Here is a 15491-nt window from a genome sequence, read left to right on the forward strand (position 1 = left end):
AATCTTTTGGCACTTTCTTACAAAACTAAAAATGTATTTACTATACAACCCAGCAATGTTACTCTTGAACATTTATCCCAGAGAAATGAAAACATACGTTCACACAAAACCTGTACACAAATGTTCATAGCAGCTTTATTCATAACAGCCAAGACCTGCAAACAGCCCAAGAGTCCTTCAAAGGCTGCTGCTTAAACTGGTATATTCACACCGTGGAACACTACTAAGCAGAAAAGGAAGGGACTGTCAACACAGGCAACTTGGACGGATCTCGAGGGAATTACGTTGAGTGAAATAAAAGGTTACATAATGTATGATTCCATTTATATAGCATTCTTGAAATAAAAAAGTTACAGAGATGGAGTATAGAATTGGTCTGGTAATTCTAAAACCTCTGACATATCTGAGTCTGGTTCGGATGACTGCTCTGTCTCGTCAGACTGGGTTTTTTTTCCTTGCCTTTTATCACACCTTGTAAGTTTTTGCTGAATGTTGGACATGACATATTGAGAAAGCCGAACTGATGTAGACAGAGCTTTAGTGTAAAGTTTTGTGTTTATCCATCTAGGAGCTAGGCTGTGTTAACTGCTGGCTGTAGCTGCAGGTGTCAGAGGCTTCACTTTCCTCCAGTGTCCTTGAGTTTCTCGCCCCTGTTGTCTTTGGGTTTTCCTAGAAACTCTCAGGTAGAGTCTGAAGTCCTGCCTTCTTTCAGCCGTAACCCTTGCTATCACAGAGCCTTGCAGATGTGGTGGTAAGGTGTGGGGGAGAGGAAGTCTCCTATAAGCCTATGATAGGTCTCACTCTTTCAGTGGGCCTGAGCCCCTGGGCGGTGTCCGTTACAAGTGCTTCTCAGTTTCCTCCCCTAGTAGGTGAAATAGGAGGTTCTAGAGGGGGCTGAGGGTGGGGATTCCCTTCCCTCAAGTTGGACAAGGCTCTGGTGAAGTCTTTTACCTCCCTGGGTAGGCCTTGTGAAGAACATGCTGGACTTATTTCAAAGTGGTTACTTTTCCTCTGGATATATTTCAGAATGGTTACTTTTCCCGTCCCACTGATCAAAGGAGAGAATTCTTCTCTAATCTTCAGCATGAGAATTTAGCAGCCCCCAGAGTTTTACAGATAAACTGATCTGTATTCTCTGTATTCGCCTCTCTCTCCAGTTTGTGGGTGGGTGTTTATTCCGTGACCTCAGTTCTCTGACAGATCTAAGAAAAGTCATCACTTTTCAGTTTGTTCAGCTTTTTTCTTGTTGTGAGGGCAGGAGTGATGACTTTCAAGCTCTTTACATGTCTGGATATCTAAAAGTATTTCGTAGATGTGATTAATATTCATAAGCAGTTGAGTTTAAGTAAAGGAAATTATTCTAGATAATTTTGAAGGGCCTGATTCAGTCAGTTGAAAAGTGTTAAAATCATAACTGAGGTTACCCAGAAAAGAGGAAATTCCCTGTGTGCACAGCAGCTTCAGCTTGTGCCAGAGGATTCCAGCCTGCTCTTCCTGATGGCCTGCCCTGTTGATTTTGGGCTTGCTTAGCCAGACCCTACAGTCATGTAAGCCAATTCCTTGCAATAAATTTCTTTAATAAATATAAATACTCATTCTGTTTCTCTGGTGGAAGCCTAACTCACACAACTACATCAAGGTAAATACATAGGTAAAACATAAAAGACAGTATAAATGTCTTTTTTCTGTAGCTTTTTTCATTCTATGTGATTTAAAAGACAACTTCAGGGGCCGGCCCCGTGGCTGAGTGGTTAAGTTCGTGCACTCTGCTTTGGCAGCCCAGGGTTTCGCCAGTTCGGATCCTGTGTGCGGACATGGCGCTGCTCATCAAGCTATGCTGAGGTGGCATCCCATATAACATAACCAGAAGGACCCACAACTAGAATATAGAACTATGTACCGGGGGGCTTTGGGGAGAAGAGGAAGAAGAAAAAAAGACTGGTAACAGATGTCAGCTCAGGCGCCAATCTTTAAAAAAAAAATGACAATTTCATAAGCCAATAACTATGATACTGTATTGATGGATCTACAATGTATAAAGATGTAATTTGTATGAATAATAGTAAAAAGGAAGGGGAGAGATCAAAGTTATATTAGAGCAAAATTGCTTACTATTGAAAATAAATTGGTATTAATCCAAACTAGATTATTTTAAAATTAAGATACTAACTAAAATGCCCAGGGAAACCAACTAAAAAAATACTTAAAAAAAAAGTAAAATGAACATGGGAATTAAAATGGTATACCAGAAAATATCTACCTAACACAGAAGGAGGCAGTAATGCAGGAATGCAGAAACAAAAAGACAGAAGATATATAGAAGACAAATAGCAAAATGGAAGATGTAAGTCCTGCCTTATCTGTAATTACATTAAATATAAATGGATTAAACAATCCAATCAAAAGGCAGAGATTAGCAAAATGGATGTTAAAAAAATGATCCCACTATATACTATCTATAAAAGACACCTTAGATTCAAAGACACAAACAGGTTTAAAGTAAAAGCACGGAGGGGCCGGCTCGGTGGCATAGCGGTTGGGTTTGCATGCTCCGCTTTGGCAGCCTGGGGTTGGCGGGTTCGGATCCCAGGCGTGGACTACACACCACTCATCAAGCCATGCCGTGGCAGCATCCCACATACAAAAAATGGAGGAAGACTGGCACAGACGTTAGCGTGGGGACAATCTTCCTCAGGCAAAAGGAGGAAGACTGGCATCAGATGTTGACTCAGGACCAATCTTCCTTACCCCCCCAAAAAAACAAACAAAAAATGTATAGACAGTGTAAATATATACATGGTTTAAATAATAATAAAAAGAACACCTGTGTACCACCCCCATCCAGCTGAAGAAACAAAATATTACCACCAAACAGCTTAAGAAAATGAATATTATGCTCAAAATAATTTGGGAAGGGGTAGGGGAAGTGGATGAGGGATGTGGATGAAACAACATTTACAGTGATTAAAGGTAGGTGATGGGTACATGGGGGCTCACTATACTATTCTATTTTTATATATGCAATAAATTTTCCAAAAGAAAGGGAGGGAGGAAAGGAAGAAAGGGAATATCATTAATAACCTTTGAAACCTCCAGTGTGTTCCTCCCAGAATACAATGGTATTCATTCATTTAAATATGCCACAACTATTTTGTGTCTGTTCTCCTGTTGACAAACATTGGTTTTTTCCAGTTTTTCACTATTATCAACAGTCCAGCTATAAGCATTCCCATGTGAGCACAGGCTCCCACTGCACATGTGTAAGCTTCTCTGGGAATATAGCCAGAAGGTCTAGTGCTGGACCACAGGGCATGTGCATATGTAACCTTACTAGGTAACAATAAAGTAATGTCAAAAGTAGTTGCACTAATTTACATTCCTTCAGTATGTACACACTTGAAGGATATACCCCATCATATTATCTCCAGGTAATAGATTAATTTTCCTTTTTGTAATTTCCAAATTTTATGGAATAAACATGAGACCTTTAAATTCTGAAATGTCTATAGATGATTGCACATAATATAAATAAACATACTGTGAATAGGCAAAAAACATGTTAATAATGGCTCTCCCCACTCCCCCTTACCTCCAGGCCCCATTTACCACCTCCAGCTCCAGGACGGTCTGAAGATGCTGGCAGTGCAAGGCCTCCAAGGTGATGTCCACTCTGCACTCCCCCAGAGGTTGAACCTGGCAGCTGGAGGGCTCAATGCTGAAGGGAGACACCTGATTGGGAGGCCAATTTGGAAAAATGAGGAGTGAGGACACTTGGAATTGCAGTAGAACTGGGAGCTGGCTGTGACCAACCAGGGTCACCCCCAAGCTGCCCCTCAGCTCTTCAGTGAGCCATCTAGGATGCAGGAGGCAAGCAAATGGGGTGAAACAGCTGAGCAAGAGTCTCAGGATCAAGAGGACAAAAACTGAGTCTCCAAGTGAAGGAGGAGGTCCCCATGCACTGGCCCAGATCTGAGAGGTACAAGGCAGAGGGAGGTACCCCAGGGGGAATGGGAAGCCATGCGTGGTTGGGGGTGGGGGGTGCGGGGTGCTACGGCTCTGAGAGGTCTGCCCAGCCCCAGTAAGCAGGTACAAATTAGGGCCTTGATGGCTTCAAGTAAGAAGAGCTACCAAGTCACCAGACTGGGCGAGAGGCGAAGTTTCCATGTGGCCACAGATTTCTCCTTTGCTCTCATATGGTCTCTTGCCCCCACCTTTCCCAGTCCTGTCCTCCTTCACTGTAGGCTTGTACTTATTCAGGTCTGCCCCCTCCCGTGTGGCAGGCACACGAAGGGGGAGGAAGGGAAAAGCCTTAGGAAGAAGAGAGCACCTGGGGAGGGCTCTCTATCCCTTTCTGTTCCCAACAGAGATAAGGAACACTCCTAGTCTGACTGTGTGGTGCCATGGCCCCAGCTGGGCCACAGTGGCTAGCAGGGGTGTCCCTGGACATTGAAAGGTCACACCCAGGAGGGATGTGATTCCTCTTTGGTTTCTTCCTTCCATGAGACCCAGATAATGAGTGCAAGGCGTCTGCGTGGAGGGTGGCCTGTCCACCCCACGTGGACCTGGTCTGCCTTCTCCCAGCCCCACCTCCTACCCAGGTGCCATGCTAGCCAGGTTGACATGAGCGGGCTTGCACTGTGAGAGAGACCCTGTGCTCTCTTGCCACTGAAGCTTCACCTCCCTGGCATTGGTGGGAGGGATGGGCTGGCCTAACTCTGAGGAAAAGTGGCTTGTGCGCTCTGGTCTGGCTTACGCTGGAGTTTGGGGTCCAAGCTCCACTGGTAAGGAAAACGCCTCTGTGCTTTCTTTGGTCTTTGCTCCTCACACACACCTCCCTTGGAGCCCTGGGGGTGTGGCTGTACTCTGGGGCTGCAGTTCTGGGTCCCCTGACTGAAGATCATCTAACAAACCCCAAATCATTTTTGAGAGCTCAAAAGAAGAGAGTGCATAGAACTGTAGAGACAGGATTCCTACTAGCCTCATGATACAAATCTTAATATAGTACAGAACTGACAATTATTTCAATTATAAAATGTAGTTATTCTTCACAGTGGGAGAAAAACACAGACTGGGAATTAGACAACAGGGGTCTGATGTGATTCCACCGCCCATTAACTGTGTGACCCTAGGGAAGCCCCTGTCCCTCTCTGTCTCTCAAATGAGCAGGTTGGCTGAGGTCTGAAAGTTCCCAGCTGTGCTGTGGGAAGCCCCGGGGATTCCTCAGAAGGGTCTAGGGCAAGGGACTGGGATGTGGGGAGAGGCGGGATGGGGCAGGGGGTGCCCAGAGCAGTCATACTTTATTCCAGATCTTGGGCTTCTGTCTAAGGTTTCATTTGAAGAACGGGTTCCTGCCTACAGGTACTGCTACCACCCTGTACCCAGGCCCAGCCTTCCATGGTTCTGCGATTGAGCAGGGAGACCAATGACCCCTGGGAGGGAAAGTGCTAACTCCAAGCCTGTGTAACAGGACACGTGGCAACGGTTCTTGGCCATGGTGTTGGCGATTAGATGCAAACTGTTGTAACCTCTAAGTTTCCGAGTGCCCAGCTAGAGAAGAGAGGCTGTCAGGTAAAGGAGAATGGCCTTGAAGTGGAAAGGAAAAGTCCTGGAGGAAGGGAACAGAAGTTGGCAGATAAGAGGTAAGTGTGGCTGCGACTATCTTTCCTCGGCTTCTGCATGTGGAAGTAAAAGTGTGCAGGGCTCTGACCTGGAGGACAAGTGGGTGAGCAGGTTGGGGCTCCTTGGCAGGAGCCAGTCAGAGGGAGGGCGCTGTCACCAAACAGACCTGGCCAGAGTCTCACATGTGCAATGATGACCTAAGGCAGTTCCCAGGGAGCTCAGCCACCAGGTGTGAAGAGCAGGAGTGGCGAGCAGGTGATTTACAGCTACCTGCTGGCTTACAGCTACCTGCTGGCAGGAGGGAGTAACTGATGCTTCGTGTAACTTGGCCTTGTTACAGATTGCACATCGCATTTAAATGTGATGCCATGACTTAAACGTGATGATGATAATACCTACCCATGGCTAGTATTTTCTATTTTTATAGTAAAAAGAAAAGTGCTATTTGAGTGGAAATGAATCTGGATTTTCTTTTCGGAGCCGTTCATTTTGGGCCGCAAGCCCATGTGCAAGCACCACCTGGTGGCAGATACTTAAACTACAAGCACAATCCTGGGAGGTTCAAATCCTTCTGTGTAAACCCAGGGGGCCCTCCCCAGAGGACTTGGAAGCTTCTTGCTCAGCTCAGCTGCCTATTTTCTTCCTGATTCAGGCTGCTCTGCCAGAGAGGAAAACCTATGTCCTATTTCTGCATCAGATAGTTGAGAGAGGAGCAGGAAAATCCAGTTCCTGGTTAAATTCTGCTATAGAAAGGACCCCAACTACCTCAGAGATGGGGAGAACTGGGGACACCTTGAGGTGGAAGTCACCAGGCAGGCTTTCCCTCTCTCAGGCTCAAGGCTCGGAATGCACAAGCACAAATTTCACAGTTCAACACGACACAGATAAACTGGCTGCTGGGGGGGAAGGATGGCACCCTAGGAGCCAGCAGTGCCCAACTTACATCCTCACGCCTTTCCTCCAGGCAGACCAGGCTCTCCTTCATGTGCCACACAGCTGGGAGCTGGCTGATGTTCTGGATCTGAATGGAGCTTGTAGCTCTCTGCCCCAGGCGCAGCAAACCAAACTGAAGGGCTGAGACGTTGATGACGAGGGCAGGCCCCTGAGACACCAGAGGGTCTGTCACTAGCCACCTGGGAATGGCTCTGTGCCCTATCCCTGCCTCCTTTCTGGCCCACCCCACTGCCTGGCCCCACCAGCAGCACCTTAAAGGCTGCCTCGATGTGTAACACCACTGGCGAGGGTGAGTCTTTGATTTCACATAGCAGGTCCTGGCTTGTTGGGCCAGGGACACCCCCAGTAAAGTTCAACTCAAAATCCTCCACCTCATTGGGCTCTGGAAGAGAGGGGACAAGTGAGAGGCGGAGAAAGGAAGCACAGGCAATTTCCTTCTGTGGCTGGGCCCAGGTGTCTGGCCTTCGCTGACTTCTCGCCCACTCCATGTGGCAGGCTGCAGCTGGAGCTAGTCACGGGACACCAAGAACCCCTGCACAGGCCCCTTTCACTCCGAGGTCTCCTCCGCCAGCCAGCCCCGGGCAGGTCACAACCCCTCCCGCAGTCCAGGCAGTACCGATGGTCCCTGTGCAGGGTTCTACTTCAATGATGTGGCAGTCGCTGATCTTCCCCCACATGTATCTGATGGGTGACTTGCTATTGTTCCACATCTGAAAGACACACCCCAGTCCGGGCTCCCCAGGAACTGCCTTTGCATGCCAAATATGTACCTGCTGAAGGACTGTGGGATTGGGGCTCATACAAGGTCCTCTTGACACCCTCCCAGCTAATTCCTGGCCATTCAACAGCACCAACACTACTGCAGGGTTTGTGGGCAGCATATCCTGCCAAAGACCCATGAACACAGGAATGGGTTCCACAGCCCTGTTGTTCAGAGGATACTAGGAAGCTGACAAAAATGACAGACACGCCTGGCCCCTCATCTGTGCAAACCAAGTCAAGCTCAGGGGCCCTGGGAGCAGCTTCATCCTCTATTCAGCAGCCACCGCCATCCGCCCCTCCAGCTGCATGTTCCCTCCCCTCGCGCCCAAGTTCACACCATCTCAGCCAGCCTAGGCTGGGGAGAGACAATGACTTACCTTAAAATCTTTCTTCACATTTACCCCAATGTAGTTCTCCCCGGGGATGACGAGGGTATATGGTTCTAAGAGAACCTGGAAAGGTTCTACCGAGCCCTTCACCTCGACTTCCAGGACGACCACATCATCCACAGCGTATGAGGGGTCCTTCAGGGTATCCACTTCCAAACTGAAACAAACCCACCAGGAGTCAGGAGCCAACACAGCCCAGGACCATGGCCCTTGCCTTTGTCCCATATCCCCTACCCTCAGCTCCCAGGAACCCTAAGATGAGAGGCATCAGCCAACGCCCTGAAACAGTGATGAATGCCTGTGGCTGTGATAGCAGCTCAACTTAAGGCCAGGGACAGGGCACCTGCCCTGCACCCAGCCTGGGATCTCTACATGAGGCGAGCTAGAGACCCATCCCAACAGTGTGCTTAGGGAAGAGCTGGTAGAGATGCTCACCATGTGCCAAAACCTTCCCTCATTAGTCACCACCACCCAGGGGCCACCAGTCTGGCTGCCCACTGGCAACAATGAGCCTGGGGCACAGCTCCAGGGTTCCAGGGTGACCTACAGCTCTCACAGTGATCCAGCGAGCTCTGCTCCCTGCATGCTGAGCCCACTCCAGGCCGAAGTGCCCGGGCAAGGAGAAGTGCTCCCATGTGTCAGAGCCTGCTGGGGGTCAGGTGGCTCATTTCCTCCTCCCCCAGCATCCCCAAGGGGAGGGCAGGCCCCACTGCCCACCCCTCACCCAGGGCCCAGCCCATGATCACCTCATGGGTTCCGGGACTTCCTCCAGCACCATCTGAAGCACACTGTGAAAATTTCTCAACTGCAAGACAAACATAGCATCCTAAAAACAAACTGCACTCCAGCCAGGCTGCCCTGGAGAAGGCTGGAGCCACAGTGGAAATCCCTCCTCCCCTTGGCCTAACCACCAGAAGGGCCTTCCAAAAACGCAGTGCTGCCTCCCTGCTCCCCCGCCCTACAGAGAAAGCAGTGGCTGCTGGGATGCGACCAGGACTTGGGGGCTGGGGCCACTGCAGTCTCAAGACTGGCAGGCCTACCTCAGCTGGGCTTGGGGGACAGGCAGGAAAGGCTCTCTAGACCCTGACAGTGCCCTCAACATGTCAGAAGCACCACACCCTCCCAGGGCAGACAGTGAGGCAGCTGGATGCTGGGCTGAGAGGCACACCTGCTCTCTTACTAACAAGGGTCCCTGAGTACCCACTTCACACCCAGCTCTCATGCCTTACACACAGGGCTTGGCACTGGGGCAGACAGGTGTCTTAATCTTGCCCTCGGGAACCTGTACCTCACTCTCCCTGGGGGCTGCTGTGCGCTGGGCAGGGATGCTAATGACTTTGACATAATAGAAATATGGAAGACACAGAGCTGAGGAAACGAGCTCAGGGTCTTGCTGCAGAGGAGGTATGTGTGGGATCAGGACCAGGCAAAACGAGCGTCTTCACCATGCACACCAAGCATGTCCTCCGGTCCTACTTGTAGCTAAGTGCCGGCCTTGGCAGGATGCCTGAAATCTTGTCAGGCCCAGCTGTGGCTTCAACATTGCTAAAGAACATGGATGGAGCGTGAAAATATCATGACCCAATCATGTGTGACTACCAAGATGGCACCATTTTAACCTCATGAGGAGAAAAGCTCAGGATGAACTCGTGGTCGGTGTGGGGGTTGAGAACCCCCATCTTGGGCATGATGGAGAAGGCCGTCTCCCTGTCAGGGTGGTACTTGATGCTGTCCATGCTGTAGGTTTCTCCAGGCATTAGGCACTGCAGGTTGGGCTTCATGATCTGCCAGTGGAAGGCCAGCTCCACATGCCTGCAGGGACAATCTTGGCTGTAGGCAGCAGATCAAGGCCATGTCCCCATTCTGCCAGGATCAGGTCCTCCCATCCCCTGCTGGCCTGGCCTTGCTCCGGGAGTGAGCAGGAAAGAACCCAGGAAAAGGAATTGGCCAGGTCTGCCTTCAAGCCCTTCCCATGGACGAGCCTGGGGAATCTAGATAAGGGAGAGCATGAGGGCAGAGAGTCCAAGCTGGAGACCTCATGGGAGAGCCCCCATTTCCCACCCACAGTAGTTGGAGGTTAGAGCCCCAGTGACTCAGGGGAAATGGCAAACACAGAATCATGCTCCAACCATGAAATTGGAGAGGACTAGACATCACCCCAGATATAAGGAAAGTTTTCTGTAATGTCTCCTATCACATGAGAGTTTCAAAGGTTTGCCACATAGACGTTCCCTGCCCTCCACCTCTCTGGTTATGGCCTCCCAGGACAGCTCTGTCCAGAAACATACGTGCACACTGGCTGCCAAGAGAAGCAGTGACAACTCCATGGTGGTGGGAGGGGCGGGGTTCCAGATATGCTGCTGACGGCAGCTGTCGGGAGGAGGGATGGCAGATGGGTACTGCTCATCACGCAAGGTGACAGAAGCCTGTGTAAGGCCTGGGGTCACCAGGGCAGCCTGACCGGGAGGCTCCCTGAGGTCTGTGCTGGTATAATGGCAGTGCTCAGAGGATGGCCAGGAGATAAATGGCAGTGACAACGGCACCCACAGGCCATTGGGACTTGGATGGCTTCCTCTCATGGCCAGGGCAGGACCTCTCTGGAAAAAGTTCCTGGCTAAGGATGGTCCAGGATGATCTAGAGCAACACTGTCCAATACAACTTCCTGTGGTGACGGAAATCTCATATATCTGCTGTGTCCAATATGATGGCCGCTAGCTACACATGTGGCTACTGAGTACTTAAAATGTGGTTGGTGCCACTGGGGAGGTTTTTAATTTTATTTAATTTTAATTGACTTCAATTTAAATAGCCCCATGTGGCTAGTGGCTACCATGAGGGACAGTACAAATCTGATCCTTCCCTTCTGTGCCCAGATTCCTCCCTGGCCCTTGGAAGGAACCTCCTGCCTCACTGGGAACTCAGGGCCAGGTGAGGAAGGGAAAGGGTGTATGTTGGTGGTACTGCACAGGAGTTACTCACGTAGCATTTCTAATAAGCAGCTGTTTCCTAGCCGTGGACTGAAGGTTTTCAGGCTCAAAGCGTATGAAGTGCTGGGCTGTTAAGTCTGTGAGCTCTCCAGGCTCCGGCTGACTTTTCTCACCAGAAATATAGATCAGATCCAAAGCAACCAGCTGCCCGATTCCTGACAAAGTAGGGTAGTTTGTTTCACTAGGGCTGAAATCAGGCCTCTGTGGCCAAAGGCTATCACAGGACTCATGCCACCATCTACATGCAACTGGCCTTGATCATGACCCCAGGAAATACACACAAGCAGGGTACAGGGGACCATTAGCACATAGATTCATGTCCCCACACCCTCACAGACCAAAAGAAGATGATTTTGATAACCTGGCACATAGCGGGCATTCAGTTAATGCTTGCTGCGTGAAACTGGATGGATGGATGGAAGGAAGATAGGAAGGAAAACATCTTGGGGAAATTCAGCAGGATTCTGCTTCTAACTCTACAGAAACCTAGGGTGCCTCTGGTTATTTATGAGTGGGTCAGTGGCAATTCCCAAAGGAGATCAACGTGAGTTTCAAAGTTAAATGATGAAAGATTTCCCCCCAAGGTTTCCATCATCTCTCATTAGAAGGCTCCTTGGGACTGTCCTGAAGGCCACAGTAGCTTGGGTCTCCAAGGTCTGACCAAGGTCTGCGTCATTGTACCCCGTGACACAGAGTGGGCCCAGCTGTGCCACTAACAATGCTAGCGCAGCAGCTTCTGGAGCCAGGGTATCCTCTGCGGCCCCACTCCGGGAGCTCACACATGCCCACCTACAGTCACCAGCTCCTTTATCTGACAGTTGTCGCACACAATGATGAAGGTCTTCTCCACCTTTCCTAGGCTTGTTGGGTGGAACAAGACCTGAGGGAGGGAAGGGTGGGCCTGTTACTTCCCATTAAGGTGCTTCCACCCCCACCTTCCACCCTCCTCTTCTCACACACACACACCCTTCCCTTTGCTCTCCACTGTTTGCTCCCCTCCCTGCCTCCTTCCCACCTTACATCTAAGGCCAGGGGTCTCAGCCTCGGCTCCACCTCAGAGTGATGCAGGGAGTAAGTCGAAAGGGTATGAAGAGAAAGTTCACAGAGACCGAAATACAAAGGCTACTTAAACAAATGGCAACCTGTTTAACCTCATTCATAATAAAAGAAATGTAAACAAAAAACACCCAGAAGTTTTTCCCTCTTTATACTGGCAAAGAGTAGAAAGTTAGCTATCATAAAGGCAACGATATGAAATCTTGATTTTCTTCAAAATAATCTAGAGGGCCAAGGTGGGGTTTGGCTGGAAGAGACGGAGGGGTGTGGACGCACTAAGGTTGGCCAGAACTGATAAATGTTGAAGCTGTGTAATGAGTACATGGGTGATCATTAAACTATTCTATTTTTGTATATGTTTAAAAACATCCAAGATAATGGCTTATTTGTTGTTTTTTTTTAAAGTTTGATAACACTGTATTGGCAAGAGTGTGGAGCAAACAGGAAACCTCGCATATTGTTTTTGGAAGTATAAACTGGTACAATCCACACGGCGGGGATTTTGGCAACGTATATCACAATTATGAAAGCAGCAAATCCACTTCAAGGACTGTATCCTGCGGGGAGACTCATGGTTGAACAGACAGACGTATGCATAAGTTATTCGCTGAAATAGCAGGGAAAAGGAAAAAAAATCTTCATGTCCTTAGGGGACAGCTGAACTAAATTATGGCTCATTCACACAGTGGAACACTATGCAGCTGTAAAAAAAATATGAGAATGAGTTCTAAGATATAGCAGTAAGTGGGAAACACCCGGTGCACAACAGAGTATAGAGTGAGCAACTATGTGTGTGAAGGAAAAAAGGAAACAAAGGAAAGAAAACACATGTGTATGTGCTTATTTAGGCATTGCATTTCTCTCGGAGGGCACTCAGAGAACCAGGAAGGTTGTGGCCCCTGGGTGGCTGAGGAACATGGGTGAGAGGGAGCGTTTCACTGTTTATCTATTTGCATCTTTTGAATTTTTAAACATGAATTTATTTATTTTGAAATATGGGGGGCAGGGTTTGGGGGTTTTTTTTTGCTGAGGAAGAATCGCCCTGCGCTGACAACTGTGGCTAATCTTCTATTTCATATGTGTAACACTGCCACAGCGTGGCTGATAAGTGGTATAGGTCTGCACCTGGGACCCGAACCTGTGAACCCGGGCCACCAAAGTGGAGCGCACCAAACTTAACCACTACGCCACTGGGCTGGGCCCTGGAAATATGTATAAATTTTAAAACAAACAAAATCCCAAACAATCAATAAACAAAATACATAAAGAATGCAAGGGGGAACCTCCCACTGCTCCCCACAGACTCCTGAGGCTACCCTCTTCCTTTCCTTGGGGCTCAAAGGAAGAGGGGATGAGGGTGATATCCTTGCCTGGTCAGAGGCAACCAGCCCCAATTCCTTAAAACCACAACAAGGTTCTGACAAGGCCTGGGCTACACCAAGAGGACCCAACTCGCCCCTCAGCAGCAGACGAGGACTGATAAAGCCCTCCTACACCCCCGAACAGGTCTGATCTCAACCCCGAGACCCAGGTTCTTATCAGGGATCAGATCAGCACAGACAGAACAAGACAACATCACCCCAGTACTCCAGAACAAGACCTCATCAGCCAGTTGAAACTGGAAAGCAGCTGATAAAGGAAGCCCTCTTTCACACCATGGCAAAGAAGCTTATTGCGGTGGTCCCCAAACTTCACTGCACACCACAATCACCTGGAGAGCTTTAAAAGACCTGCACCCAGGCCACATCCCAGACCAATTAACTCAGAACGTCAGGGCTGAGGCCCAGACATCAGTGTGTTTGCAAGTTTCCCAGGGGATTGCAATGTGTAGCTGATCTTGAGAACCTATGGCTCTTGGCTCTCACACCCAATGACTTGGTACAGGCCAAATCCCGCTCTCCAGAAACCAGACAGCTTTCACTCTTGAACGTCAGTGCCTCCCTCAACAGGCTAGTGAAGAAGGCTGTGCGTGCTTGCGACAGCATCACACCCAACCACATGACAGCGCAGAGTCAGACTCCTGGACCAGGGAGTCAGGGAGGGCAGAGGGAACTGTGGAGCAACAGCGGCAGGAAGACATCACCATTTCTCACAGGCTTTTCTGGGGGCCAGTAAGCAGGTGTGATGAGCTGAAGGGACCACTGAAAGGGGCCAGTTAAGAAAGGAGAAGCCTGCAGCCAAGGGGTGAGACTCTGTGAGCTTCTACAGAGGTTCAGAGTAAGGCCTAAGGCAGGCCGACCTTGTTGACTATATAACTGAGGATGAAACAGGAAAGAGAGAACAAAGCCACTATCATCACCTAGGTACCAGACTGCAGGGGGCAGGGGGCGTGGTTTGTCCAAGAGAGACTGAACAACCAAGGGAAGATCCTGAAGGCAGCCTAGATGTTGGTGGAGGTGACTCCCAGGCTAATGGTGTGGACAAGCAATGCTCAGGGATCATGATGGAAATGCTAAGGCTCTTCTGCATTTGCTTTGCGAGAGAGATCATAAGACAGTCAAATGACAGCACCCCACAAAATGCAAGAACATGCTTCCACACAGAAACCACTAAGGCTGGGACCTGGGACGGGAGTGGATATATGGGTCATGAAAACACAAAGGCAAATAAAATCATGCAAGCAGTTGAGGAAATAGACACGACCAATCATGAGGAGGAGAGAATATATGCCTACCTCCACTGACACGGCCTGCCCTGGAGCCAGCTCAAACACCGAAGGCAGGATTCCAAAGGGAGGCTGCTCGACAAAGCTGACGCTTGCAACAGTCTTAAAGAAAAGCAGAAGATTACACAACACTGTGGGAGAAATTGTAAAATCTAGTGCTCAGATTACAAACGTCTCTCCTCCAAACATCCATTTTGCAATGTGAAGGATCTTAAGGATCATCCAGTCCCCCGTTAATGAAGAAACTGAGGTTCCTTTGTTCAGCAAGACTTACTCAACCTTCACCGGGCGCCAGATGAGGTTCTGAAGGCCAAAGACGAGTAAGTCACAGAGCATCCCGAGAGAGCTGACAGCCGGTAGGAAGTACAAGGAATACCACTGAAAACTGCTTCCAACACAAAGCAGGGCCTGTGAGAGAAGCCCTCACCCAGGAAGTGGGCTCCCAAAGCACAGTCCTTTCCCTACTACAGCACCCTGTGTGGCTGAGGCCAGCTTATGTGTCTGCCTCCGTCCCTGACCCACTCCTGGCTACAAGCTCCTGAGTCCAGGGCAGCTGCCATCTTTTCAGGAGAGCTGCAGCCCCGGTGCCTACACAGGAAGCCACTTAGCATGCCAGGGCCACAGACCCATGCCTATAAGACCCTGGCAGGTATCAGAAATGAGTACAACGTGTGTCTTAGAACAACGTGCATCTCTGGATCTAGGGCTTCTTTTCTGGAGACACAGGTACAGAGAAACATCTCTACCATAACAAAAATCCCAGTGAGTGTGACGACTGGTGGTGTCCCCGCTTGGCTGCTGGGGGGTGCGGTGGGGCTGGGCGAATGGGAGATAACGTGCACATGCCCTGCTGCCCACCTCCAGCCAGCAGGCCACAGCGAATCCTGGCCCAGGGCCACACATCTTCCAGTTTTTCAGAGAGACTGGAAATGCAGATTGTTCTGTGAAATCTCCCTATTTGTAAATGTTAGCTCAAAAAATGTTTTTAAGCACTGTGCCAAATAAACATGCCCACAGAATTCAGCCAAAGAGCCGCCAATTTGTGACCTTTGATATAT

The 15491-nt window shown here is 49.3% G+C and overlaps 1 protein-coding gene across 4 annotated transcripts in view; it reads right to left on the reverse strand.

The window, feature by feature from the left end:
* The window catches only part of DLEC1 (DLEC1 cilia and flagella associated protein), a 67036-nt gene that overhangs the window by 17085 nt on the left and 34460 nt on the right, over positions 1-15491 (reverse strand). For all 4 annotated transcript variants that reach the window (XR_002800714.2, XR_011426974.1, XR_002800713.2 and 1 more), the window contains exons 10-19: positions 14443-14535; positions 11502-11592; positions 10705-10867; positions 9344-9536; positions 8471-8529; positions 7713-7881; positions 7190-7283; positions 6825-6955; positions 6563-6721; positions 3590-3729 (exon numbers count right to left, since the gene is read on the reverse strand). Coding sequence is in view for 1 of the 4 variants with exons in the window: in XM_005600820.4 (XP_005600877.3) it covers positions 3590-3729; positions 6563-6721; positions 6825-6955; positions 7190-7283; positions 7713-7881; positions 8471-8529; positions 9344-9536; positions 10705-10867; positions 11502-11592; positions 14443-14535 (1292 nt within the window). In the remaining 3 variants the exon portion in view is untranslated. The remainder of the gene's footprint in view (positions 1-3589; positions 3730-6562; positions 6722-6824; positions 6956-7189; positions 7284-7712; positions 7882-8470; positions 8530-9343; positions 9537-10704; positions 10868-11501; positions 11593-14442; positions 14536-15491) is intronic.

This window comes from Equus caballus, chromosome 16, assembly GCF_041296265.1.
Source record: "Equus caballus isolate H_3958 breed thoroughbred chromosome 16, TB-T2T, whole genome shotgun sequence".
NCBI classification, from domain to species: domain Eukaryota; kingdom Metazoa; phylum Chordata; class Mammalia; order Perissodactyla; family Equidae; genus Equus; species Equus caballus.